The sequence below is a fragment of the Rhipicephalus microplus genome, chromosome 6 (assembly GCF_043290135.1).
Source record: "Rhipicephalus microplus isolate Deutch F79 chromosome 6, USDA_Rmic, whole genome shotgun sequence".
Lineage (NCBI taxonomy): Eukaryota > Metazoa > Arthropoda > Arachnida > Ixodida > Ixodidae > Rhipicephalus > Rhipicephalus microplus.
This window is the reverse complement of record NC_134705.1, coordinates 177,006,309-177,032,648: the sequence shown is the minus strand read 5'-3', so window position 1 is coordinate 177,032,648 and position 26,340 is coordinate 177,006,309. Positions and strand designations below refer to the sequence as shown.

The 26,340-nt window shown below is 48.6% G+C and overlaps 2 protein-coding genes across 2 annotated transcripts; one reads left to right on the top strand and one right to left on the bottom strand.

Annotated features, from left to right (window-relative positions):
- The first annotated feature begins 3,213 nt into the window (after positions 1-3,213).
- Positions 3,214-11,850, top strand: LOC142765687 (retinol dehydrogenase 12-like). The gene is made up of 5 exons (XM_075867129.1): positions 3,214-3,592; positions 5,053-5,391; positions 7,055-7,246; positions 8,508-8,620; positions 10,765-11,850. Exons 1-5 carry the CDS (start codon positions 3,451-3,453, stop codon positions 10,951-10,953), a joined length of 975 nt encoding a protein of 324 aa, XP_075723244.1. The 5' UTR covers positions 3,214-3,450; the 3' UTR covers positions 10,954-11,850.
- Positions 11,851-14,512: 2,662 nt separating this feature from the next.
- On the bottom strand, positions 14,513-18,920 carry LOC119168278 (retinol dehydrogenase 14). Its single transcript, XM_037419681.2, has 3 exons — positions 18,628-18,920; positions 17,336-17,896; positions 14,513-15,316 (listed from the first exon to the last, which is right to left on the bottom strand). Exons 1-3 carry the CDS (start codon positions 18,901-18,903, stop codon positions 15,131-15,133), a joined length of 1,023 nt encoding a protein of 340 aa, XP_037275578.2. The 5' UTR covers positions 18,904-18,920; the 3' UTR covers positions 14,513-15,130.
- Between the last annotated feature and the right edge of the window lie 7,420 nt (positions 18,921-26,340).

Here is a 26,340-nt window from a genome sequence, read left to right as displayed (position 1 = left end):
ATAGGCGGCACAAATTACGGCTGTCTTGAACAGCTTCGCTGTTGAAACAACCGAGGTCTCTCATGCCGATGGAGATCTGTCAAAGCGACTCTGGCTTCCACCATAGAACGTGTGTCACGCAAAGAGGCCCAGTTTCAAAAGATGCGAAAGCCGGTCGGAGGGAAAGTCGAACGTCAGGGACCGGTTGAGAAGCGATCCCCCCCCCCCCTTTAATTTTTGTTTGACCAACTTAAAAAAATTGGCACCGTATCTGCATGTTAATCTGCAAATGTCCTTTCAAAAGACGATAGTCTTGCGTCTAGAGAGAGTGAACAAAACGTTTATGTTCTGCGCAAGAAAATCAGTGAATGGTATTTTGGAGTCGCTGCGTTAGAGTGCCTTGAGCGTGCAGCGGAGGCGAACGAGCGCATCAAGTCACATGAGTGCTAGTCACATGAGACATGAGTGCTATCTGGCAGTTATCTTGGAAAACGAAGCGTGCGGCTCTGAGACGGGCGTGCGCGCCCGTCTCAGAGGTGATAATGCGTAGAACGCAAGGCGACGGGTAGGTGCCACCACCTTGTCGTCTTAGCAAAGCGATGGAAACACTTGCCTTTTCGTGCAACCGTAGCATGGTCAGCGAAGCGTGATAAACGCTACGGTCGTTATAATTACTTATGTATGCCTTTTCTAGTAAAAGACACGCATACAGGATATATACGTGTTGTTATGGCGCCTCAGATATGCGCAATAATTGCTTTTCAATTGACAATCGCACGTATGAACGCTGAATTTTAAGCAACATTGGTGAGCGCTACGGATGGGGTCGGCCGTTTGGGGTATCGGCTGATGCCGTTTAGAGCACCCGGTATCGTTAAGAGTGTAAAAACAGACAAATGGACAGACAGACCAAAATTTTTGCGTCGAAGGTCCGCAAGAAAGACTATCGTCTTTAAAACAGCGCAAGAGAGACATGGGCATACGAAGACAGAGGCGACAGACCACAGCTCAGAACTCGCGACCAAATTTTATTTTAAAATGAAAAAAATTCGACAGGTCCCACGTACCTTGATAAACGATGCCATTGCAAAGCATCCACATGAAAGGTTACTGTGTTGTAATTTTTTCCTTGAGCGAAACGCGACAAAGTGGTACTAAAGATATATATATATATATATATATATATATATATATATATATATATATATATATATATATATATATATATATATATATATATATATATATATATATATATATATATATATATATATAGACGCAGCGAGGAAGGAAGCGCACTGGCTCCGTAGTAAAAACGGAAGCGAGAAAAGACAACGTACGAGGAAACACTTTTATTAATCCCATACGTTTCGGCTGGTGGGCCATCCTTCGTCACTGTGACCAAAACTTGGCGTGCATATATATATATATATATATATATATATATATATATATATATATATATATATATATATATATATATATATATATATATATATATATATATATAAATGCACGCCACGACATACGTTAAAGAGCTGCATACGTTTTATTAAACCGGTTGTTTACTGTTGCGTAACGATGCCTACACTGCAGCAACATGGATATTAACAACACCAGGAGCAGTAAGCTGATATAAAGAGCTGGTGCTCGCGAGGATGGTAGCCCTGGACACTGCTACATGAATCAACGTCAGCCGATGGCGCCTAACTACAATTGACATTAAGCTGACGTGACGGCTGTACCATAGGAGCACATATGTAATGCTTATAAAATTGGATAGCCAGCACATGATAGCCACAATTGAAGTTTCACGAAGAGCGGGGTCTCTTTGAAAAGTAGCTCCTGAACCTGGCTTGGCTCTGTACTAGTATACTTGATAGCCACGCAGAATGCTAGGGCTCGATTCTTTCCAGGACCCTGACGTTTATTATTTGCATTCGTCTGGTCAACGCTGCCATTGTCAGCTTTTCCTTAATGCTAAGCCATTTCTGTTCTCGCTGTTCCTGAGTAAAATGTCAATCACTTGACCAATACCCGCATACCTGTGGCACATAACCGTCCGCGGGCATGTGCCACATGTCTGGCGAAAAGGGTTTGGCGACGTAAGCGACAGAATTGTGACATCATTCATGTCACGACCATCGATTCGTCAAACCGCCTTATGCTAATTTTAGTTAACCCCAAGGGAGTGATCACGAGATCACCCTGAGATAGATAGATAGATAGATAGATAGATAGATAGATAGATAGATAGATAGATAGATAGATAGATAGATAGATAGATAGATAGATAGATAGATAGATAGATAGATAGATAGATAGATAGATAGATAGATAGATAGATAGATACTCAAAGTGCTTGCAGTACAAAAAAAAAATGCTTCATAGTTAATACGTGCACACTCGTGTACTGACAACCTGTCATCCAGTGACCACCTCATACCCCACCGTGATGCACCACTTTGAAAAAAAAAAAGACGCATAATCAGGGTGATGCATTCTGATGTCATGTTTGAGATGGTCATTTGAGTGGCGTTGCATCTTTGGCGTTGCGAGAAAATGAAGTGGCTTCTCTTTAAACGCATTTGAATGAAGGTTGAGATTTGAATTTTCATGTTACAAAATTGAGGAATGTAATCTGTTGTGAGATGGTGTGTACAATATGTACGACATTGATGTGCGGGTGCATTATTTTTTTCATTTCAATTAAACGTCACTTGCGAGTTTAAGCGCAAGTCCTGGTGTACTTGTCTTCGTCGTTTGCACTTTTCAAGTTTTCTCTAGTAGAGGAGGAGTTGACTGCCTCCTATGTGCGTTCAAGTATGTGTGTGTATACGTATATGAGCGCGAATATACATACAGCGCTCGTCTTGAGTCTCCACCATGCTAGCGCTAATTTTCCAAGTATGCGTATTAATCCATACAAACTAAAAAAAATTTCGAGGCGGCGTGGAGAGGCTGGGAGTGGCAGGTTATTACACCTATTTCTTGCGATGTGTACAATATTTCCGTTGTGACATCGTCCCAAATCGTTTTTTTTTTTTTTTTTTTTTTTTGCGTTGTGATCTTCGCTTTAGCCATATTGTCGTAGGGCGCGATCGAACATAGCGCACGACCACCCCAATTGCCCATGCTTGTACGTTTCGAAGGACGCGCGACGCGAAGCCACGTAGTACGCCGCGTGCAACATGTTTCGATTACGCGAGATCGCCGCCGAGTGCCGCTGCATGTCTGATCGAGATAAGGTGGTGCGTACGTAGCAATCCTCGCGCTCGCTAGTCGAGAAGGACGCTGTGGGGCCCACTTCGGGGCCTCTGAAGCCGCTCTACAACAGCTGCAGGGAAGCGGTAGTAGTGACCTTCTCTCCCAACATGTTCCTCTCTCTCATCCAAATCTAGAACAGGCCGGCGTTTCGTAGCGGCGGTGGCTGCGGGTGTTACCCGTGTCTGCTGCTCTTCGCCAAAAACGATGTTGTGGTTGGCGTGTTTAGCAGCCACGCCTGCCGCTCTCTTGCTCGCCCTGTTCGCCTACAACCGGCTGTCCACGAGACAATGTAGGTGCACGGCTGACTTGGACGGAAAGACGGTGGTCGTCACGGGAGCCAACACCGGTGAGAGTCGTGCTTCTTCATGGCGCGGTCTCGTGTCGTCGACGGCGGCTCGGGGTGGTGGCGCCTGCGCGTGCTGCACGCCGCCTACGTCAGCGCGCGCGCTCATTTAAATGCGTTAGAGTTCTTGTTTGATCCGGTATAGGCACGTACAGGGCTCAACTCACATGTCTGTAGCGACGGAGCTGCGTCGCGCGCGGAACAGCACGGGCGACATCTGGAGTCGCAAATACGCCACATCTGAGCATGCGTCCGGGCGCTAGCGATGTACCCTGCCTTGCAATACTGATCCCTGTTTATCACCGCGGATGCAACAACCGGCTTTGGCCACCGAAAGCACTCTGAACGATTTTGCGAAATAACAAAAAAAGCAAGCAAAAAAAAAGAACGAGGTGAATCGTTCTCGCTGTGATATGCACTCGCGAAGCGAGAATAAGTTCAGAGTTTAAAAGGCGCCTATCCGGGCAATTGGTGAGGTTTTTTTTTTTCTTTTCGTTCGGTTCTATAATGTTGACAGCGCTTCGACGGCTAAAGCAGTCATGTCATCGCGGCCGGGGAGATAAAGATGGGTGGAAACTGCAAGACAGGCACATCACTGGCGCCGCGCATCCTCAGATGTGGCGTATTTGCGTCTACAGATGTCGTCGTTATAGACGTGCAAGTTGAGCACTGTACATGTCCGGATTAAAGAGAACTGAGACTGGAGGCCGGTGAGTGAGTAGTAAGTGAGTGAGTGAGGGAGTGATTGGGACGTGAAGAAAACGGGAGTACCTATGGGGGGCTAGTGAACGTACAAATGTGATAAGGTATACCGACGAGTTCATTACGATATTATAAAATGTAACTGGACAAGGCATGGGAAAGTACTTAGAACGTCCAAATCGTATATCCTGGTTGATAGAGCACAAGTTCAATATTACGGAATATCGGAACAAGATGAGCAGGTGTGTAAATTCTACTTATTTTTTAAAATTATCGCTCAATGAAGTCAACCGTCCTGTGAACTAGAGCGAAATGTCAATAAAAATTGTTTACTTTTTTTTTTCAAGGTTGTAAGCCCTCTGCTGCAGCGCCTTCGGGTCATTTGGGGAAAATGTCTGACTAAGAATAAAAGCTGTATAAGTGATCGTGCGAGTTTTGTTGCTCTCCTTAAAGGGGTGTGTAATACACTCATCTACATGCCTTACTATAATTATACTCCTGCAGTGAGTGTGTTATTGCAATGAGTACGTGTAATGCACTCACAGTTCTTGCTCTGATTATTTTCTACAAAGAGTGGAAAAGCTATTAGTATACTCTCCTAGATCTATCTTGCCTTCCTACATCCCTGGACGAACTAACTTGTCGTGGGTTCCTTTCCCTCCCCCATCTCCCCCCAAGTGTAAAAAGAAAAAAAGCACAGGCGCCGCCCCTGGTGCGTGAACGAGCTTGAGTACCATTGAGTGGATACTCACGTGACGCAGGCATCGGTTACGAGACGGCCCGCGAGCTGGCGCTGCGCGGCGCGCGGGTCGTGCTGGGTTGCCGCAGCGAGGAGCGTGCGCGGCACGCGGTCGAGCAGCTGGCCTCCGAGACGCGCAGCACGAACATCGCCTGGCTGCCGCTCGACACGTCCAGCCCGGACTCGGTGCGCGCCTTCGTCGAGCGCCTGTTGCCTCTCACGCAGGGCCGCGTCCACGCGCTGGTCAACAACGCGGGCGCCTCGGCGCCCACCGACGGCCGTCGACTGACCGCCGACGGACACGAGCTGACGTGGGCCACGAACTACCTGGGCCACTACTTGCTGACGAGGCTGCTGCTGCGTGAGTTCTTTCCAAGTTTACGCTCACCCGAAGTCGCTGATAAAAAAGGTGACGCCATGTATTTGCGCATTTTTTTCGAAGGGGACCGGAAGGCGAACGCCATCTTATTCAGTATAGGGTGCGCATTTGGACTGGTTCGCTCCCGATTACTAGTAAAAAAACAAAAACAAAAAGGAAGCAGTTCATCGTAACTATGCATCCTTCTTTTCTTTCTTTTCATTCGTTCTTTCCTTCTTTCTTTCTTTTCGCTCTTTCCTCCTTTCTTTTTTGTTTCTTGTTTCACTTCTCTTGAGTATGTCCTTCGCCTTTATATTTCTAATTTACATCCTTATTTTTCTTTGTTGCCTTTCGTTCTTTCTCTCTGCTTCGTTGCTTCTCTTTTTTCCCTTTCTGTATCACTCACTCATTCTTGATGCTTTGTTCGTGTCTCTTTATTTCAGTACATTTCTATTTATTTCTGCCTCTTTCTCTGTTTTTTATCTTCCTTTCTATCTCTTTTCACTTCTTTCTTTCGTTCGTTCATTGTTCTCTGTCTATCGTTTTATGTGTTTATTTTCTCTAATTATCTTAATTTTTCTCTTCTTTCTCTCTGTCTCTCTTGACACTTCGGGCAGCAAGATGTGGAAACATACGCAATGGAGTGATAGAGGAAACAGAGAGCGAGACTGAAAGAGGAAGCGAGAGATAAAGAGAGAATCAAAGCAAGGAAAAGAGCGAGAATAGAGGCAGAAAGAGAGAGAGAGAGAAATATGAAAAAGAAGAAAGCAAGAAATGAAGCATACCATAGCCACTGTAGAAGTACAGCAAGAAAGTGGGACAGGCGGTGAGGAATAGGGAGGGATATTTAAACATATAAATGATCTACATAATATAGTCCGGAATGGTTAGGAAATCGAAGCGAGGAGGAGGGAAAAAAGGAGGGGAATGCCACCAGCTTGGCTTGTTCGTCAGTCTCCGCACCACTGTAGTGTCCAGCCGCCCCAAGTTTTCTGCTTGTCAGGTTCTTCTTCTTTTCAGTATTGACCCCCTCCCCATCCCCCCAGTTTTCGAAAGCGTTCTGCACTCTACTTGGTTTCACATTGCCACCGAAACCAGAGAAACAAAAGAAGTGAATAATGGTAAATTACCATCTCAGAAAAAGAAGTGAACTATAAGTGATAAATAGTTCTCTAGACACGGCTGAGGTTTTGCGCATTGAGTGTCTATGCCGTAATGTAAATAGCACGTTCTTCCCTTATCTTTTTTTTTCCTTTCAAAATGTTACGCTGCCCATACTTGTGAAGTTGATAAATAGGCCCTCTCCAGCTGTGATACGCATTGAATCGCCGATTCTTTCATATCTGATCTTCCTTTAAAAAGTGTTTACCCTCCTCCCCCAAAATAAAGCATAGTCGGAACAGGACGCGTCAGCACTTCACCTTCCAGCACACTTGCCGCCCCCTCTCTTTACGGAACTTGCCCATTGTCCCCTGTACATGAATCCCAGCGACCCCTCCTCCTTTTCCGCTACAGATATCTTCGTGTAATCTACGGAGTACTAAAGTATAAAAAAGACAACAAAAAAGCCAGTACTTCCCAGTTACCTTTAAGGAATGCTCCTTGATCGCCTGAAGTAGCACGCAGTATGTGTGTTAACTTTTGTTTGTTCTTTAACCTAACACAGCAACGCTACGGGAATGCGCGCCCTCTCGCGTCATCAATCTGACGTCGGTGGTGCAGCAGCTGGCACGCATCGACTGGGCCGACGTGCAAGGCCTTCGCAGCAGTACATGGTCGCCGAGCCGCGCGTACTGCAACTCCAAGAGGGCCATGCTGCTCTTCTCCGCCGAGCTGGCGCGACGCCTGAAGAACACCGGTATAATCCCTTCGTTCGTTTGAAATGTGGAGGAAGGAAAACGAGGATAGGAGAGGGCGTGCAGTGATATGTGTAAAGCCCACTCGCCCTCGAAAAAAAAAAAGAAAAAAAAAACTCGGTGGTTATGTAGCTTTGAACGCGAGGAAAATTCCTTAGCGCCACCCTTTATTATCCTTCGGTTACGTTATAGTGTACTAGAATATGGGGTTCTAGTACACTATAGTTACGTTTATAGCCACAAACCGATAAGCCCGCTCGGCCCACAGCGACGGCTGTGAACCGAGCTGTGTAAAGGGGAGGGGGCTGAAGCTTCTCAATATTTCCGCCTGCTCGCCTCCCCCTCCCCCCTGTCCTCACCCAAGTGCAAGCATAGTCAAAACGCAACACATTTGTTCTCTGTCTCGCTGAAAGAACTCGCTTGTCGTGGGTGCCACCAGGCAAATTAAATCCTGGTTCGATGTTGTCCACAATAATGCCCGAACGGATTCACGTTATCCGGCGCTGAGATTCGGCTATAGTTGGTTCTGATTCAAAGGTTTTGAAAGCGCTAAAGAACACGCAACAACGCAGTGCTGTGTTCTTTCGTGGTTTGTGTTTCATGCGCTTTCTGAAGCTATGAAGTCACCTTGTCTGGAGCACAGGCCCAGCACCCTTGGCTGTACAGGATTTAGCAAAGCCTATCGTATTATTGCGCATACTGCGAGCACAACGAAATGATCACCGGCGTTGGCCATTATCTCCTGTCATGCCAATGTAAATGAGACATTGGGCGCGTTCAGTTAAGGAGCTCGAGCGCGCTCTATAGCCGGCGGTGTGCGCTCATCTAAATATAAAGGCTCAAAAGCGTTTTCTGGTGCGTGATGGCGGAGTGCAACGTTAGGACGCTCAGAAAGTTACCTGCACATTGAATGCCCCGCACTCCTTTAATCAAATTCCTTATTTGGCCACCCATTCCTCCAGTAGAGAGAAGCTAAATGGATGATGGAGATTTGGTTTGCAGAGGCTTACGGCGTAAAGCATTAGCGTAGTCTTTTTTTCGAGGAGGGGGGTCAACCATACTTTGTTTGTTTGTGCGAGCATTTGCATGTGTGCGTGTACAATGTATATGTAAGCAAAATGGCAAATGTGGGGGGGGGGTTGAACCCCACTCCTCCAACCGCCCACTCCTTGGCTAAGCCTATGTTGTAAAGCATAAAGTTCCCGCCGTTATAGTTTTTGAATGTTGTGTTATGGTTATAAAGCAGCGACATATTCCCCGCAGGTGTTAGCGCATGCGCGGTACATCCAGGAGTGGTGAACACGCGCGTTTCCCGAGGCCTAACGCGTGTGGGACAACCTTGGTTCGGCTTGCTGTCCACTTTGTTCGGAATCAAGGTGCGTATACGTACATGGATACGGCACATGCCGCATGCTCATGAACGCAGGCATGTCGCGTACACCGTTGCATGTCGCAAACGCAAGACTATACGCACAGATTGGTGCGTGTGCAGTGCACTGTTGCATGCTGCACGCTCGGCTATACTCATCGAAACGAGCATGCCGCATACGCGAGGCTACAAAGGCTACACATCGATCGGCTGCATGCCATGTACAGACCGGTACAAAAGGTAAGCGTTCGCCGCGGGCACAAGGCGCTGTTGGCGAAGTCCAAACAAGCCTCAAACAAAGCGAGCTGCTGGAAGGGAACTGCGTGCTTACCCTATGTGGTCCCCGGAGAGGTTCTCTCTCACTGCCGACGCGCGCGCGCGAAACGTCCCGAGAGACCACGCAGGGCGCCACAGTCGACATCCGCTATCTTGTGAGATGGGTTAAACGTCACTCCCCACTCTCCCAGCGCGGCAGACCACGGAGCAGGGGAGTCATGTCGGGACATGATAAGGGAGAAAAAGGCGGCAAAGCCCACGCAAAGGCGGTGGGCTAACCTCGACTCCCACACCGTGGAGCTTATGTTGTTAGAAAGACAGCAATACATATGGTGTTCATTTCAGTGTTGCCTTTAACAGTGGACCGTACTGCATGGTGCATGCCGCATACACATGGTGTACAGGTTATCGCGCACACATTGTTTTACTTCTTTGCGGCAACCTTTTGTTTTACGAGATCGTATATAATCGTTGATTTATTTCTCAACCTGAAGCGTTCGTATAAACCGTTATTCTAAATGTATTTAACAGTTATGCCAACTGAAGGATGTTGAAATACTCTTGTTTTAATCATGTGCGCCTTGCGTGAACGTCATTTCGGATTCACGAATGTGTTTTAGAACAAGTGGTGAATCACGAATGAATGGTGTGCCTTTACACGTGCACCAAGCGGCGCGCTTCAAGGCACCCTTCTAGAATATGATACGGTGATACATATACGTTACAAATGACAAACGGACGCTTCACTCACTAGTACACATTCGACGTCCGGCAGCTGCGTGCTCGCCGTAACCATTGTCATCGGAGGGTTGATTATCTTATAAAACACCAAACTAAGCCTAAAAACGAAATTTCGAACTTGCAATTTCAACAGCTGTGTTTCCACAAACCCCACAAATGCAGGACGAGTCGGCTTGACAGGATAAAATTTGTTAGCGGGTTTAGATTAGCGATTGTTAGAGCGTCGAGACGATACAATTTCGAGGGTTGGTTTGGCTCTCGTGATTCGCTTGGAAAGACAAACGGTACAGGAAAAACAGGGACATTAGCACGACATTGTGCAGCTTCCCACCCCGCATGTGGTGCGAGTGAGAATGTGATAAGAGAGTACATGGGCATCTAATAAATATGGTCAGGCTGGGCCAGCTTAACTTCAGAGTTCAGGCTCGACCAGATCGCGTCGAGTTGAATTTCTGGCTTGACTCAGTCGCATCGGGTGATGCTCTAGCTTGACCGGGCAGTCTAGTGAACATCTGGCTTGACCCAGCTGAGTCGAGTTAAACTTTGACCTGGTGTAGTCTATTTAGACTTCTGAGCTTAACCCGGCAGAGTCCAGTGAACGTCTGGCTTGACTCAGCTGAGTCGAGTTAGACTTCGACCCGGTGTAGTCTATTTGGACTTCTGAGCTTAATCCAGCAGTGTCTAGCAAACATCTGGCTTAACTTAGTTGTGTCGAGTTGAACTTATGACTCGACCCGGTGTAATCTATTTGGACTTCTGAGCTTAATTTGGCGAAGTCTAGCGAACATGTGCTTTGACCCAGTTGGGTCGAGTTGAACTTGTGACTCGACCCGGTCTAGTCGATTTGGACTTCTGAGCTTAACCCGGTGAAGTCGAGCGAACATCTGGTTTGACCCACTTGCAATGAGTAGAGTTCAACTTCTGACTCGACCTGGTCGGGTCGATTTTCACTTATTTGTCGCGTAGGGTGGTGTTCTGGCTTCACGCTGTCGCATCGAGTAGAACATCTGGCTCGAGTCGAGTTGAACTCCCTTTCCCCGGTCGCGTCCAGTTCGTTGAAACGCGAAGCTCGAGCTTGTTCTTTTTATATTGAGAATGGGTGGGGGGCTAATTTATTATAACTATGTATTGCAGAACGCGCGCGAGGCTTGCCAGACTACCGTGCATGCGGTGTTGTCGCCGGACCCATGCAGCGGCTGGTACCTGTCCGAATGCCGCGCTCAGTGGCCTGCCATTCGCTGCCCCGAGGACGAGAGGGACGCAGGCCGCCTGTGGACTATCAGCGAGCTGTCCTTCCCAACGTTGCCGCCAGTGGCGTTTTGATCCAGTGTCGGTGTACACACTCGTTGTATACACTGTACCGTCTGGACAAAACAGTCATGTCGTCGGACCCTTTCTATGCACCAATGTGTACAACAGGAGTGATGTTATGTCACGTGCAGTTACTTCACGTGCGGTGTCCGGACGCTACGAAGACGGACGGATGGTGACCCCACAATGAACGTCCGGCGACAACGCACTTCGCCGGTTCCCGTGAATCGGTGGACGCGTCCAAGCCTTGTCGAGAGACAACTGCGCCGATCCCGCGCTTAGTGCGTAACCGGACGTGGTAACTTCGTGTAGGCGTGTTCCCGAGAACCCTGTGCGCGGCGCTTCCTCGAATTGAGGCTCTTAGTTCGGCGAAGTCAAGTTTCGGGAATCGAGTCATTGACCATTTAATTGCAGCAGTACATATATTAGAGGCGAAGCGCCTTAAGATGTCGGCTTTTTGGCGTGCCATGTCGTCGTCACAGTCCATCATAAACGGGTATGGGCCGCATAAATGGGCAAGTCCCACTACTTGTCTCCTGTCGGTACTACGAATAATTATGGGTTAAAGGTTCGTCATTACTACCTAAAACACTATGTTTGGCTTAGCAGTGGTATCAGAATCCCTGAAAAATTTGATCAAGGCGCTCAAGTTTATTAACAGAGACACAAATGTGCCTCTATGCGGTAAAATGATATATTTTAAACAACGCTTCCTGAAACATATCTTAGGAGTGATGGTGCGTGACTGGTGGTGAGTAAAGCAGTGAAAAGTGAAGATTTTGTTTCGACCCTCTTCAGGTTCAACGTTCCTATACACGACCCTTGGCTACAATCTGGTTAAATTCACACAGCACTCGGTATATAGCGTATGGGCATTCGGACAATAAAAAAGGTGAAGACTCCGGGCCAGTCTGTGCATTGTTTCACTTTTACTTGTAGATTATTCGTTCCTTGGGCAATTTTTCATTTTATATATATATATATATATATATATATATATATATATATATATATATATATATATATATATATATATATATGTGTGTGTGTGTGTGTGTGTGTGTGTGTGTGTGTGTGTGTGTTACATACATAGAGGCTATCATCATCATCACCATTTTCATCATGATCTCCTGTGTGTAGTACAGTTTAGGTTATCGGAAATCACATTACTATTACTACCACTATATCACTAGATTTAGTGTATATGCGTTTAGTCCTCATTCTAAGATTTCATTGTTTTGGTACGAGTGGTCTCTCCATTGCTGAGAATTAAATGTGAAAGAAATCGTCCTTTTCTGATGTGTCTATTGACGTTTGATTTTTTGCGTGGTTATCTTATTTGCATAGCTTCAGCCGTTCCTGAAAAGCTGTTAGCTCCCATTGTATGTGGTGTGCTGAACACTGGTCCAGCAATGAGGTCTACACCACTCCCACACCCCTTGCAGAAAATAACTCGCAGCAGAGATAATGACACCTAGACTCTTACAGCGTTTTAATCTAACGAAATCGATCCGGACACCTACACTAGCAGATGGCACCCCCGCTGCGGGGAGGTAGCGAATTTGGAGCACACGCTCTGGCGACGCCGCACTTCGCTGCTGGGCTGCGTTCAAACCGACCAGGCCAAGTGGTGCTCCGGCATCAGAAGCACCAACAACCGGCAGTAGCTTCATGTCATCTAGAGAGCTCCCGATGATGATGATGATGAACCTTCAGCTTTGCTGGCACTCGCCCACAAAGGGGGATCGGCCAAGAACCGGGCGGCAGGATCATCAAGTGTGCTAAGTCAGGCATTCAGGTAGTCTCGTAGCCGTAATGCGGTGGTCAGGCACGCGCGCGAGGAACCCACAGCGTGCTACTCGCGTCTTTCAGGACTGTTAATAAAGGTCCTAAATAAAGACTGACCGGCCAACCTGAAGACAACGCATGATATCAAACATGGCTTGCCGAATGACAACGTCGGTAACACTACAGGAACCCTATAGATTTCAAATACGCGCATAAAAATTAGAATACCTACACGATCAATAACGCCAAACGCGGGAATACGCTATGAGCAGTGGGCGCGCTACTAATTCCTAGAAACGATCCCTTGTATTCTCCGGGCCTTTCGGTGTCACCGGCGTGGACCGCGACGCCACCGTTCACGTTCGGTTATGTCAACTAGAAAAAAAAAAAAAGCGGGGCCTGGGTTGAACGCGCAGCAAGCGAAAGCTAGAAGAGCGGCCTTTCAAACCCTTTTCTAAGTACTCTTTGGGTAACTGCTATAAGCACAGTTGTTGGGTACCCGCTACGTCATAAATAATTATGCTTTTAGTAGGCCGGCATTCACTATGCCATTCTTCGTCATTCTTCGGATAAGCGCATCCGCTACACACAGGAAATTTTGTTCAATTTTTTTATGCAATGGATGACGACGATGAAGTATTGTGCCTGAAGTGGGTATGCGCCACAGTTAATGTGCGATCAAGAACAAACTTTGGAACGGATTGGAGCATTGGAGCACTCGTTCCGCAATTCGCATTGTGTGACGCCTGGTTGTTGCTTTGTAGTTCTAAGACGCTTCTCTTTTCCCGACATCAAGCCTGTCTATAAGGCAAGCTTACAGCAGAGTTTCAAGCACCGGCGTAGCTCTGCGGTAGAATACTGGGTTGGCTCGCAGAGGACCCGGGCTCGAATCTCGCTTTGTCCTTGCTTTATATTTCGAGCAATGGAAAGACAAATGGTAGGTGTAACCTTAAGAGACGAGAAGAGAGCAGAGTGGATTAGGGGACAAACGGGGGTTAAGGATATCATAGTTGAAATAAAGAAGAGGAAATGGACATGGGCCGGGCATGTAGCGCGTAGACAGGATAACCGCTGGTCATTAAGGGTAACTAACTGGATTCCCAGAGAAGGGAAGCGGGTTAGGGGGAGACAGAAGGTTAGGTGGGCAGATGAGATTAAGAAATTTGCGGGTATGAATTGGCAGCAGCAAGCACAGTACCGGGTTAACTGGCGGAACATGGGAGAGGCCTTTGTCCTGCAGTGGACGTAGTCAGGCTGATGATGAAGATGATATTTCGTGCGATAGCGGTTACGGGCGGCGGCGGACATCTACGGCGCCGCTCGCGCGACCCTTGTTGTGATCTCATAACAGCTTTTGCTGTAAAAGAACGTGTTTGTATGTTCGCCGGCAAGCCCACTCGCTGCTATGCCTTCTCGAAGTGACGAGGAGCAGTGGACTCTATAGGAGGAGGCGTATGTCGAAGGCCAGAGGGAAGCGAGAGCCACTTTTGGATGATCAAACGCGCGTAACTCCGCTATTACGGCCTTGCTGCGAAAAATGCTCGCGGCGAAGCGTTTGTTGAAGACTCGTGCATCATTAGAACACCACGGCTAAATTTCGACCTCGGGGTACGGTTTTGGGGCCCATTATGACGCTCGCTAAGTGCACGAACGCATTAGCCACCTAAATGATAAAGAGGACTCCATGGTATGTTAGTATTTATTTATTTATTTATTTATTTATTTATTTATTTATTTATTTATTTATACTGTCAATCCCAGAGGCATTATAACAGGTGGGCAATCTAAAGCGGTGATTAAGTACAGTCAATGGAAAGGGAAAAAGTAATAAGAAAAAATTAACAAAACAACAACGAAAAAAGAAAACATATAAGCACATTTGCCAAAGTACAATCGTATTCACACTTTACTTAAATAACAAGAAAGATCGCACAGCACCATATTATGTTTGCGAGGTTATCAAGTCGCTTTCTACTAGTTTTGAGAAAGTGGCTAAGGACGTGCTACTGGTAAGGGAGGGGGACAGGTTATTCCATTATCTGATCGCAAGCGGGAAGAACGAGAATTTGAAGGCATCTGTGCGAAATCATTAAGGGGCAAGGGTACTGAGAGTATTTGTGGCGGGTAGTTCTATAGCTGCGGATAGCTTTGACGTAGCGGGACTTGTCTATGTTTAGGCTCTGAACAGTGGCCTTATTTGTTAGTAAGCGCCTCAGTATAGACCATAATAAGGAAATGTGACGTTATCCGGGGCTACATATTGGGGCAGTTAATCGGAAGCTCGTTCGTTTGGAGCAAGCTAATCACACTGAGCATGACTCAAAGTCACATAATTGAGAGCGACGAATTTTGTAATTCCGTAACGTCGTCCAGGCGGATGACGACGTGGCCGAGCCGCCGTTCAATCGCAGAGGCGCACGTTGAGCGCCTGTTCGGTGATCTCCCAGGCCTGTCGCTGGAGCACCGGGTTCAGCGCATGCTCAGCCGGCCTCACCTCGCGGCACTCCTTGAAGTAGCGCCCCGTTGTGTGCGCCAACTCCGGTGCCAGGCACAGGTGGATGCTGGTCTGCGCACCCTCCATGGGCGACTGCGTGCACGTAAAATAATAATAAAAGAGAAAGTATTCGCATCTTGAAAAAAATTACACCATCCCCCGCTAAAGGGAACTATAAGTGTAGATGAGAAAACGTGGGGAGTTAGGTGCTAAACACGCAGTGACTCACCGGTGTGACGGATCATCATGTGCGATGGGGGGGTTAGCGCCGCGGGGAGGGTTGCCCAGATGAGAGAGAGGAAAAGTGTAAGAAAGGAGAGCGGGAGGGGCGCGCATGCGCTGTAAGGCTGGCCACGCTGCACACCGGATTGAGCTCGACCATTGCCTTATTTATTAAGAGGCCTGACGAATGGCTCGCGTCCCTGCAGCGGTGTCAGCCTGACTTATGTTTTGAGATAGCGCCGCAAGGTGGCGCTCGCGACCGACACTATCATCACGGTGTTTTTTTTTTTTAATTTGTGGCCCGCAAGGGCTCGTAAGTCGAGAGTTATTCGAGATCTGCAACTATACACGACTATTTCGGAGACTATGCAAAATGTCGAGTTGTTGCACCGTCCACCACGGGTGGCGCTAGCGACCGACACTAATCGAAAAAGATTAAGGGAAAGGGTGTGGCAGCTGTTTTTTTTTTCTCGTGCGAGGGGCAACTAGTCTAGAAGGCATTGACTCGAGCATGAGAATTTTCGTATTTAAAATCTGGAGGTGATCTTTGATTTAAGTGTCTGGTAGCAAAGTTTCGTGCGCCCTGGCGAATACTTGAGCTGTTTCGCGCGTTACCGAAGCGAATCTCAGAAGCCACATACAGAAACAAGCACGCAGTTATAATCTTCTCTGGCAGGTGTCACAACGATCCAGCCTACTCCAGAGATCTACTCTAGGGCACCTTGAAACGTGCTTCCTCGGCGCGAACATTGGCCGGGGTACCATAAATTACTATATGCTACCTGTGGTAGCATATATAGACAGGGATAATAAGCTACTCGCAAAAAAATCGTCTGCTTTTTCAGTGAAATCATTCAATTAGTTTTCCTTAATTACACCGAGACTTAATTGGGTCGCATCTTAATTAGGTTAACTTTCCGATAACATATGTATAAAATATAACTTGAACCAGAACCACAAATTTCACACTAGTTCGATTTTTAAAACACATCTTCTGTATATCCGGTTAACCGGAAGTAGATCCTCGACCGGAAAAGCTTGAAAGAGGAAGAAGAGTGTCACCTGGTGCTCCATCCACTCATAAATACAGTGGTGTGCGAAGTTTCTTTAAATGCCGGACGTCGAATCGAAAACAGCGATAAATTAGATTCAGCCTTCGAATCAAGCAGTCACTATTCGGAAATACGAATGCCTTTCGAATAGTTCACGAATATTTGTAAATGCCGACTACTCCCGAATAAGCTCAAATTTGTTTGCAAAAGTATAGGCGATGATTTGTTATTCCCTCGGTCATATGGCACGGCAATCAAACATGAAAGCTTACCTAGAGCAGCAGCTGACGCCATCTAACTTAATGCTCAATCCGTACTTGTATGAAAGCGAAAGCGTTCGATGGCTCGTCAAACACAAAAGGTGACCGTCGGCGGCGTCGGCGTCAACACGAGTGATGCAAAAACCATAAAAAATGGCGTCACCCTAAGACGAGATAACGACATCATAGGTCATTAAACTTTGTGACGTCACCATGCCACATAACGTGTAATCACACGTGGTGACGTCATCAAGTGACATCGGCGCTTGGTGTATAAGTCTGGCCGATCCTGGAGCCACTGCGTATCAACGTTGGGTGCAAGGAGGGATCAGAGGAGGGGCTGGGGTGATCGATAAATTCAATTGAGCCGAAAAGAAGATGGCTTTTGTTTTGTATATAGTCGTCATAGGCAAATGCTTAAGGGGATGCGAGACCTTTGTGGTATAACTAGGATGGGAGCATACATTTTATATTAAACGGCTGTTTAGCATTCTGAAGCTAAGCATTCGACATCCGATTCGATTCGGATGTGGAATCGAATCGAGAAACTTCAAGAAGAGGGGAATCGGTGGGCGCACCTTTCCGAACAAGGGCACCACCACGTAACGTAGGAACTTGCCGAACAACGTGGTGGGACGCTCGCGGAAGAAGCGCGACTTGACGAGACCCGGGTGGAGCGCGTTGACGGTGACCCGCTCGCCGCGCAGCTTGTCTGCCAGCTCGCGGGCGAAGTACACGTTGTACAGCTTCGAGAGGCAGTACGCCCGGGAGTCCGAGTAGTGGTGCTCCAGGAACGGGTCGTCCAGGTCCAGCCGCGCCCACCCGTGCAGAATGGACGAGACTACGACGATGCGAGACGGCGCCGAGCGCTTGAGTAGGTCGAGCAGCAGACCGGTGAGCAGGGCGTGTCCCAGGTGGTTGCTCTGTATGGTCGTCTCGAGGTCGTCGTCGGTCAGCGTGCGACGAGGGGGCGCCATGCGACCGGCATTGTTGACGAGCAAGTCGAGCCGCGGCTCGCTGTCCAGGATGTCGTACGCCAGCCGCCGCACTGAGCCCAGCGAGGAGAGGTCGAGCTGCTTGAGTACGATGTCGCCGCCGCCGCTCGCCTCGATCATGGAGGCGAGCGCCTTTTGGCCCACCTGCATGCGCGCGCGTGTGCACACGGCATCGCATATTGCGCATAGTTTGGGCATAATTTGTACGTGACAATGAGCTCAATGAGGTATACATTGATTTAATGCATTCATAGACGTGAGCAGGCGGGTCGAAGGGGAGAGGGGGCAGAGTTAACTCTACGCCCCTCTTAGTTAACAAGAGAAGGGACTGCCCTCCTCCCGAGCACACGCCGGTGCATTAATTGATTAATTAATGCAATCATTCATTGGAACAGCGATTTCGGAGCGGTGGCTTGAGCGACTTGGTGTTGGGTGATAATAGCTAGAGTGTGGGTTGAGGTTGTTTGACTCCCCTCCCTTTGCGAAATTTTGTGATTTTGCATACACGCACACATATGAGTGCACGCACAGACATATACAAAGAAAGTAAGCGAACCCCCCCCCCCCCAAAAAAAAAAGATTCTGGTGACGCTTTTGGTTCATCATGAGCAAACATCAATAATTTGCTCTTTTTTTGTACCCACATGTTTAGGTTCACAAGATACTAGGCGCAGGAGAGTTGACCCCTCCCCCTCTTCCTTTCCCTTTAACGCCGCCTTTGATCTCGTCTGAAAACAAGACAGAATAAGGTAGACAACTCGCTCATTGGGTAGAGACCCAGTGAAGACACTATCGCCGTTGTTACCCGAGACGCAAGGCAAGGAGTGTGCGTACATGTGGTCGATGCCCCTCAGACACCTCTGGCCAATGCCCACCTCCATGTTGCGGCAGGTGAAGATGACTCGCGCGCCCCGAGTCGCGAGTGCCTTGGCCGTCTCGTAGCCGATGCCCGCGCTGCCACCGGTCACCAGTGCCGTCTTGCCCTCGAGTCGCGTGGGGCACTTGCATCGCTTGCTGGTCACCCGGCTGTAGAACCACGCGCCGAAAGTGAGCGCGAGAAGTACGATCGCGACGCGCACGGCTAACAGGGCGCTCTCCCAGGCGACCTGCAGAACCTGCGGCAGCGCCTCGTCGTCATCGCCGTCAGACATGGCGAATGCTTCACCGCTGCTTCCCACCGCTCAAAATTGTGATGATGATCATGCACCTTGTATGATTGGCACCTACCCACTCAAGGGCCCCGCCGCGGTGGTCTAGTGGCTAAGGTACTCGGCTGCTGACCCGCAGGTCGCGGGATCGAATCCCGGCTGCGGCGGCTGCATTACCGATGGAGGCGGAAATGTTGTAGGCCCGTGTGCTCAGATTTGGGCGCACGTTAAAGAACCCGAGGTGGTCGAAATCACCGGAACCCTCCACTACGGCGTCTCTCATAATCATATGGTGGTTTTGGGACGTTAAACCCCACATATAAATCAATACCCACTCAAGGGGGGAATCGGGCAATAGTCGGGTGGATCATACAGTCAGGATTTATTATTATTTTTAGAAGCTAATAGAGGTTACATATGCAGTTATAATGAAGCGCTAATTATGATGGATCCTAATGTTAGCTTACACTATTCTTCATGACCTCCCAATGACCAAAGATCATTTTACTAGGATGACATAATCAATGTAGATCTTCCACTTCCTCTTCTTCATTCTACGTGCTGTCACGTGCTGGGGTAGTTGTTTGAGCAGCACAGCTGTTTAGCAGAATGATTAATAGTACTAGTCCCTTTAAACTGTGACACACGTACACCTACACTGGGGGATTGGCTAACCTGGTAGTTTCAAAAGAGAGTTCCTAAACTGAGCTGAGTTGTCAGCACGAACCTGCACGTGCTCTTTAAATGATACTCATCATCTTCTGCCTCGCACCGAAAACACATGCGCCGATCTGTCCGGCGTGGAATGCATCAACTCTGTTGGGCAAGATAACGAGTACCGAGAGAAAAAAAAACAGGTGTGACGAAATAATAATAATTGTGAGGGTTTAAAGGCCCCAAAACCATCATACGATTATGAGAGACGCCGTAGTGGAGGGCTCCAGAAATTTAGACCACCTGGGGTTCTTTAACGTGTACCTGAATCTAAACACAGGCGCCTCATGCACGAGATGTGACAAAAGAGAAACAGAGTGAAGAAATAAAGAAAATGATGCAAGGGCAGAGGAATAAATAGATGGAGAAAGAAGGGGACTGAAGAAACAGACAAAAGAAACAGATGGAAAAGACAAAGAACAAGACAGAAAGATATAGTTTTAAAAAAAATCACACCATATCCACGGAGTGGTGAATGGTGGGGAGTGGAACGAAGCGTCCGTAAGTCTGTCCGCGCTCCCATCCGCCCGTCCGAGCGTTCGTGCGCCCGTCCGTTAACCCTTGCGTCCATCCGTGCGTCTGTCCATGCGTCAATCCGTCCGTGCATCTGTTTGTCCGTCTGTCTGTCCATTCGCGCGTCCGTTCATTCGTTCGTCTGCTTGTCTGTCTGTCCGTCCGTGCGTGCGTCCATCCGTCCGTTCATCTAGTGAACACTCCAAGTACCACCATCTCGCATCTTTTTTATCATATATTCATCATATGGAAGTACCGCCATCCAGCGGACATTCCAATGACTAAACGAGAGGTGGCTACGTACTAATACGACGACGACTACTACTACAAACGTCGCGTACGCACGACCCCCGGCTTAAGAAGTTTCGCCCTTAAAAACGTGGTTGATCCCCCTTTTAGGAATCGGTATAACACGAAAATGAAACCTGTCCTCGCCGAGGTAGTTTAGCATTCATTTTGCATTGTTGGGGCGAAGGAATGAATTCTGCTGTATAACAAATTACAATTTCGTGCGAAGAATCAGAAGCAGCTCGAAACATGCAACGCACACTTCAAGCAGAGAGCACGCAGGAAAGGAGCACACACGGGGCGAGTGCGAACAAACAACTGTCACAGCTCGACACTTAGAGCATGCTGCTCAAACAGAGAGAAAGACGTAAGAAACTATCGCACAAGTATACACCTGGACGAACAACCGTCACAATTTTAGAGCGAAACTCCTCTTAGTCTAACCTTGTCACGCGTAATCGAGAGAAGAAGGGACGAGAAAGATAAGAAGGCAAAAGAAATGAATGACCCTTTTTCATCTCATTTCCAAGATGGCGTTACTCTGCCCTGAAGTGCCACCACTCTCCGGTTGGCTGCTGCGCGCGCTTTGCCTGAATGTGCGGAGAACGAGTGTCTCTCAAGTCTCCTGGATAGCCGGCGTACGTGGAGGATCGTTAATTGGCGGGGCATGGACGAAGCAGAGCGGCGGGCGCGTTAAAGACGCGACTTCATTGGCTCGCGTATCGTTGGTGTTACCCGCGCGCCGTCTGCATGCATTCTGAAACGCGATCGGACGCATGCACGGACGGACGGACACACAAACAGATGGACGGACGCACGCTTCGCCCCACTCATCATCGTTCACTCCGTGGGTATGCTGTGATTTTTCTCTTCTTCGTGTGTGACCAGCGCGCTCCTTTCAAACGCGGCCGTGGCAGCGAGCGAAGTGGCGTTAGCGCTCTCTGCAACTTCAAAGCAAGCATGCGGGGGAAGCACAAGAGGTGAGCGCGCGCCCGAACAAGCCACCACGCTAGATAACATCTATACGCACTTTGGCCACGCTATGTGGAGGCACGAGAGCACATCGACGCGTGGCGGGGGGTGGGGGTGGGGGGGGGGTGTCGCGGCACAACGACCTTCAAAGCGCGCGCGCGCACAACGCGCGCTCGTCGTGCCATCTCACTACTGATGACGAAAACGCGCTGAAATTGCCAAGCTCTGAAGACCGGCAGCGGTATACATGATGTATATAAATGGCTCGCTGTTAAGATGTTGACAAGTGTCGTTCTATGGTTTAGTGGTTAACTTAGAAGTGTGGCGGTCTGGGCTAGCTGGTATGACATGACGATGTGAAGTCTAGCTGTGAAGTCTTGCAATGCGCCAGTGAAACGGGAGACGGTAGGTGCAAATTTCACCGATTCCCGTCCGATTCGACGCTGAGGCAAGCGTGGGTCGACTTCGTGCGCCGTGACCGAGACTGGACGCCAGCCAAGCGGAGTTTACTCTGTTGCCTGCACTTTACTCCGGATGCGAACACGCACCGCATCCAGATGTTGATCGACTTCGGATCGTCGACGAAAAATTCGCGCCTTAAAAGCGATGCCATCCCAACGTAGTGCTCCTCGGCCGCGACAGTTGTCACACGTGCGGCGCGCAGTATAGACTAAGCAGACGACCGAAGAATCTAGAAAACTCGCTTGCTGGATTCCGTGCCGAACCGGTTGTGCCCTCGCGATATCCGGCGTCAGCGCAGCTCTGGCCGACTGGGCTCGCCCTACGTCATCTCCTGACGCCGACGAACTTCGACGACAGTGTAGCTCTGACCGACTGGACTTGCTCTACGCCATCTACCGACTCTGACAAGAGCTCTCGCAAGTGGTGCCCCGTCCTCGGACTCCTGTGATCATGTTTCCATCTTTCCTATCTCTCCTATCCCCTCGATTTGTCGTCGCTCTCTCTGGCTTACCACCTCACGACTCTTTCTCTTTTCTACACCTTTATTCCTACCCTTTTAATCCCTTCTCCCCCCATCTCTTGTGAGCTACTGTTGAGGTGTCGCTCGCTGAAGCAGACAGTTACGGGGCTCACTTTTCTCTTCCTTTCTCTCTTAAAGAACCACTTAGTAGTAAGAATCTACGCGCGGATGGGGATACGTAACGAAAACTTGCACGTGCACATATTACCACCTGATGCCACTGCTCCTACCATGTCGTGACGTCAGGGTACAATAAACGAAACTAGCTTTCAAAGGCATGCTGTAATTCATTTTTTTCGGGCCGGTTCATTATACGCTCTTGCAGGCTGGGCCTATGATTTGATACGAAAAAAAAAGTAAAAAATTCCGTGTCAGTAACCTCTTGACTTTTTCTCATAGTTTATCTCTTATTTTGCTCTGTTGCCATAACATTTTCTATCTCTGCAACTCTCATAACGAGTTCACTCTAGGTGACCATAATTTCCATTTTTGCCTCAGCCTACATTGTCTGCCTTCTGAACCTTACAGACCTCCATGTTAAAACCTAACCGACACGCTGAACGCAGGTCACGGTCGTTTTGACCAATTTACCGGTGCTCAAGTGTTCCAACACAGCCACGTCAGACAACCAGAAGACCACTCACGACATACGTTCCATGCCAAAGGTACCACAACACACAAATATTAACCCTACACTTAGACGAAAAATCCAAACTGTCAACATGCGATCATCACACACACACACACCACCTGCCAATAGACTCGGTCAACTGCCGAACAATACATTGCATTTATTCATTTTTAACACGTAAACATATCAGGCGTTACAGCCAATGCAAGTCATCGTAAATTAAACACTCCTTGGGGTGAGGTTGGCTTGCAGGTTGAATCAGAAAATTAAAAGTTTTTCGCCCGAAGTGCTTCCACGACCACATTGCGTGCCCGTGACTTGTTGCGCAACAGGCTCTGGATCTCCAACCCAAAAGGCGTCAGGTCTGGCATCTCTGAGCAGCTGGGAATGTTCAGGAGAGTCGAGAAGAGTCTGTTCCACAGATCCTGCTGCCAGTACCTCTTGAACTTGTTCCGGATACGCCAAGTGTCGTCAGAACTCTTCTCCACTTCCATGTAGTGCCCGAAGAGGAGCACGTGCAGGCAGCCCAACAGGCCGAACCAGTCAGTCTGAAATGTCCACTGGCGACTGTCGCGCATCTCAGGGCAGACAAACCCTTCTGTGGTCACCACATGAGTGAATGCTGAGCCAGGCGGCAACTGGCTCATGTCAATTGCACGTCCAAATTCCTTTAACTGCAGGCAGCTGGGGCCCTGCTCAGAAAGAGTGTCCAGGAAGCCTGTCTTGCTCGGAAAATCTACAATGAGAATATTCTCAGGTTTTATGTCAGCGTGGATGATGCCACACAAGTTCACTTGTTGCAGAATGGTGATGAGCTCGAGAGCAAAGTAGAGCACCAAACACTCGGGTACAGAGCTGCGGCAATGCTCTTTGAACCAGTTCAGCAGATCTAACAGGTTTCCATAGGGGCTGTAGGGGAACACTGTGATAGCACCATTGCTGAAAAAGCAGGCCAGCTGCAAATCTACTACACACTTTGTAAGTGTTTCTGAGCTTTCACTGAGGCGCCGATGTAGTTCACAACATATGTAAGACTCCCAGTAGGCACTACTTCTGCTGTCGTCTACCTTCAGCACAACCTTCACCTGAGAAGGTGCATCAAAGCTTTCTTCATCATCCAAGCAGGTCTCCTCAGCGTTCCCCATCTGAGCCAGATAGACCGGCGCATAGGCACCTGATGCCAAGTGGCGAAGCACCTTCACTTCGTGGTCCCCCAGAGTGATCTGGGCACCTTCCTTGAGAGCAGGGAGATTACCAGCAGACTCGAACAGCTTTCCTTGGTCGCTTTTCTGTAGCTGCCACGTTGCCAAGATCTTGTTCCGCAGCTCCTCTGAAAACGGGTTTCCACAAGCCAGGGCACTTGCTGCTTGCTCGAGACCTTCATCATGTTCCTGGGACCGTTCTGGCGCAGCTGCTGCTTGTGCTGCCAAGACGCCACAGTACTTATCAGTCTCCTCCTTGATGGCAGGCAGGGTGCAGCTGCGACCAGAGGGGGGCCGGGCTGTGGTACTCAGTGTGGTCACAGATGCCATATGCTGGGTCGAGGAGCTGCTTGAACTAGTGCTGCCTCCACTGTTGCTGCTCGATTTGTCTTCTTTGCTGCACTCATTGATGGGGCTTAAGCCCCCAGCAACCGCAACGGAGAATCGGCGCAAGGCACGGGGTGCAGCACGGTTGCGGGCCGCTGCACCAGGAGGCACTGGTACACCAGTACGGCTGGGCTGCTGTTGCTCAACTTGTTGAGGTGGCTGTACAAGGGGCCCTGCAGAGGGCAGCTTTGCAGCGGGTCTTGAGGACGCCGACGGATCCCCGATGTCAAGCTCCTGGACAAGGGCGGTCAAACCACCCACCGTGAAGTACTCACCCAGCACGGGCAATGTGTGGTCAGTTACACAGGGTGTGGAGGTCAACTTGCGGAGGAAGCTTTTGGATCTTGCGTAAGTCAAGGTATCCTCATCATCTAAGCGTTCGACTCTAATGTCGTGCTCAGCGTCCTCCAAAGCCTTATCATTATACATGAGCAGTTCGGCGAAGGGCACTCCACGCTGAAGTGACTTCGTCTTCACTGAAGCCCCTGGTGTGCTACAATCCACTTGCAGCCTGTTCTCATCGTTGCCACCCATCCCAGGAGCATCACCTATTGGTGGCAGATGGGCACCACAGGCAAGCACTTCAGTCTCGGTGGGCTCCAAGAACGCCTCGCAAGAGGCTGCTGGAACACCTACCACGACAGCAGCGTCTTCAACAGCAGTCTCAGTTTGCAGTTCATCAACAGTGTTTTTTGGTGCAGCTTGGAGGGTGCAATCTGTGGAATCTTGCAGGCTCAGGTGTGGCTGGCCTAAAGTGCGGCTGCAGAGGCTGCGTACAACTTTGGACACGTCAGCTGGGCTCAGGCTTCCACCACTCTGGTTGCTCTCAGCACTTCCAGCCCCGCTCACCCGGTGAGCACTCAGAGTGCCAGTTGGCATGTCCAGGTTGTTGATTTCTTGGGTAATCAGAACCTTTGGGAAAAAAAGTCTGCCTTCAGTGTCGATGTTCAGGACCTGTTCTACTCACTGCCGCATAATTTTCTGTTACTATGTGTTAAGGAAACTATCACTGAACTAAATGAAGAAACGCGGTTTGTTGACAAATGTGGTATTTCTGTTCAAAGTTTCCTTGAACTTCTTCGTTTTTATCTTGATTCTACTTTTGTTTCTTGGCAAGGGGATTTGTTTGTTCAGGCCTCAGGTGTATGCATAGGTTCCAGAGTTGCCCCGGTCCTAAGTGACATATTGTTGAGTAGAATTGATCGCGATCTAGAAAGAGATTTTGAGGGTTGGGGGACTCGTATATTTAGGTATGTGGATGATTACTTGGTTTTTTTGGATAGTGTTAGTAGCTTACATGATAAGGTGAACATTCTCAAGGCATTTAGGGAAAGGGGGCAGGGTCTTCAGTTTACGTGTGAAGTTCCCAATGAAAAGAATGAGCTTCAGTTCCTTGACCTAACATTGCGATTCCAGGATGCGCATGTCTGTTGGTTATACGCTCCCAGGTCGGCTAAACCCCTCCTAAACTTTAAATCTGCTCATTCTAAACTGGTAAAAAATGGTATAGTCACTTCATGCCTTCACGCAGCTGTCGCAAAATCTTGTTTCCATGCCACAGAGGAAAGCTTTCGTAATCAGTGTGATCGGCTTAAGACAGCGGGTTTTCCCACCGCCTTTCTCGTTTCTGCTTCCGAGCGTTTGCTAAAGAAAGTAAATAGTAACGCGCAGCCCACCAACCAACCAGCAACCTCTCAACGCGAGCAAAAGCGTTTTGCAGTGATTCCCTATGTACATTCCATTTCACATAG

Bases quoted from the DNA above. Each gene is read 5' to 3' on its own strand.
- LOC142765687 (XM_075867129.1), top strand. From the start codon at position 3,451: ATGTTGTGGTTGGCGTGTTTAGCAGCCACGCCTGCCGCTCTCTTGCTC. The intron at 5,392-7,054 runs GTGAGTTCTTTC...AACCTAACACAG, and splicing joins GCTGACGAGGCTGCTGCTGC to CAACGCTACGGGAATGCGCG. The intron at 8,621-10,764 runs GTGCGTATACGT...TATGTATTGCAG, and splicing joins CCACTTTGTTCGGAATCAAG to AACGCGCGCGAGGCTTGCCA.
- LOC119168278 (XM_037419681.2), bottom strand. From the start codon at position 18,903: ATGTCTGACGGCGATGACGACGAGGCGCTGCCGCAGGTTCTGCAGGTC. The intron at 17,897-18,627 runs GTGGGCATTGGC...GCGCGCATGCAG, and splicing joins TCACCTGCCGCAACATGGAG to GTGGGCCAAAAGGCGCTCGC. The intron at 15,317-17,335 runs GTGCGCCCACCG...ACGTGCACGCAG, and splicing joins TGGTGCCCTTGTTCGGAAAG to TCGCCCATGGAGGGTGCGCA.